Genomic DNA, 1,829 nt, shown 5'->3' with positions numbered 1-1,829 from the left:
AGGGAGCATGTGTGTGCGTCTATGAGACTATGACGTGCTGACTATACTCTTAGCGGCACGAAATCGTCGAATCGGGTCGCAATAAAAGTGAATTAAAATAAAAAATAAACGAAATGAAAGTAATAAAAGTACTGTATTAAAGTACAACGATCAACGTTAAGCTTACCTATGCGGGGCTTGTGTAACCACTCCCGGTCTCCCGCATCGAACAGACTAAGCGTGTTCCCGCCATACATCACGACATCACGCCTGTATCACGACACACACCGACGATGCCACGACCGCATCGGTTGGTAATGTTTGGCTAAAGTACGCGGGAATATTACCACGGGGAAAACGAAAAGTACAATTTTTCCCACCGTTTTTGTCGAGGGTTTGATTTTCAATTTTTACAGGTGATGATGACGGACGCTAAAGTGCGCGAAGGTCGGCGATCCCAGCCTAGGACTAAGAGCATGTTGGCTTGGTATCGCGACCACGCTGCTGGAATGCAAGCAAGCTACGTAAATCGTAATAGAACCGATGATCGTCCAGACCGCAGGTGTACTGTTGACCAGTATGTAAGTTTCACCATCTCAGCATCACGCGCATGTAGCATGTTCAGTGCAGCGGCCAGCGCGCCGCGCCCCGCGCGCGTATAAAATCAAAATGGGTCGTACATGCACATGCACATGCACATCATGCACATGCACATGCACATGCACATGCACATGCACATGCACATGCACATACCACACTCAACAGCAGAGCACATGTCCTCGCGTGTTGTCTCGCACGCCTCGTCTCACATCTCATCTCGATCTGGTGCATGAACCAAAGGTGTCTCTAGTCTCACACATCTCGTGTGCGTCTCGCGTCTGGTCTTGTGCATCTCGTCTCGTTGTGTGTGTGTGTGGTTGCAGGCCTTCAAGCTCGGCTGTGGGCATTACACCCTACTGCAATCTGGTTCACTTCAGTTGCTGCGCACGGCGAACACGTGCACGCTTCAGCTGGTCCTTCAACGTGTCATCACTGCCTCCGACTTCACTCAGGAGCCGCTTGCGTGCGCCGCACACCTGGGAATCCTTCGGGGACGCCGGCGTTTCACCGGACTCGTGCGCACGCTTTGGCATCGCACCTGCTACTCGGTGTAGTGCAGGCACGAGGGCTCGTAGTGGCGCGTCCACTCGCCAAAGAGCTGGCCCTTCTTAAACTTCTCCGCGACGCGAGCGGCGGGGACGGGGCGTTCGTGGACAATGTCGGAGCGCATGATGTACTTGGTGCCCTTCTGCGGCGCCTCACCCTCATGCTGCACCATGTGGTCGTTAACGAGTGCCATGCCAGTCACTGGCTTGATGGCGAGGTCCGCCTCGGCGAAATCGACATCGCGAATGAAGCGGCAGTGGCCCTTGCTGTCGGTGGTCGCATACTGGGAGTTACACGGCTGTGTGTGCCTCTTTTGGTACCTGTGTCGAACCTGTGTGCTGTGCGAGAAAGAAAGACAGTTGTTTTTGGTGAACTCTTTATACGAACAGAGAGAGGAGAGAGAGAGAGAGAGCTCAGCCTCTCACGCCGCGCGGAGGGCCTTTAGGGCATTAGGGGCCTAGGGAACACACGGACATGGATAGCGCGCGTCGTAGCGTCCATGGATACCCATCACTGAGCCGACAATGCTACGGGTAGGCCCCAGGGTGGCGCCCACCCCCATGCCCTCGGGCACTTGCCTGCGCCCTCGCGCACTAGCCCACGCCCTGCCCCGCAAGATCTCACTCCATCCCGGCCTGTGGCATACCTCGGCACCCCCTTGCACGGAATCTGAGCGTGAGGGAATCTGAGTGTGAGGGAATCTG

General features: G+C 55.2%; 1 protein-coding gene across 1 annotated transcript; it reads right to left on the bottom strand.

The window, feature by feature from the left end:
- Positions 1-1,120: 1,120 nt before the first annotated feature.
- EMIHUDRAFT_255815 (hypothetical protein) lies at positions 1,121-1,601 on the bottom strand (the record flags this gene model as incomplete). Its single annotated transcript, XM_005771023.1, has 2 exons — positions 1,121-1,408; positions 1,596-1,601. The coding sequence occupies 2 exons, from the start codon at positions 1,599-1,601 to the stop codon at positions 1,121-1,123; spliced, it is 294 nt and encodes a 97-aa protein (XP_005771080.1).
- Between the last annotated feature and the right edge of the window lie 228 nt (positions 1,602-1,829).

The sequence above is a fragment of the Emiliania huxleyi genome (assembly GCF_000372725.1).
Source record: "Emiliania huxleyi CCMP1516 unplaced genomic scaffold EMIHUscaffold_3930, whole genome shotgun sequence".
NCBI classification, from domain to species: domain Eukaryota; phylum Haptophyta; order Isochrysidales; family Noelaerhabdaceae; genus Emiliania; species Emiliania huxleyi.
This window is presented reverse-complemented; position numbering and strand designations above follow the sequence as displayed.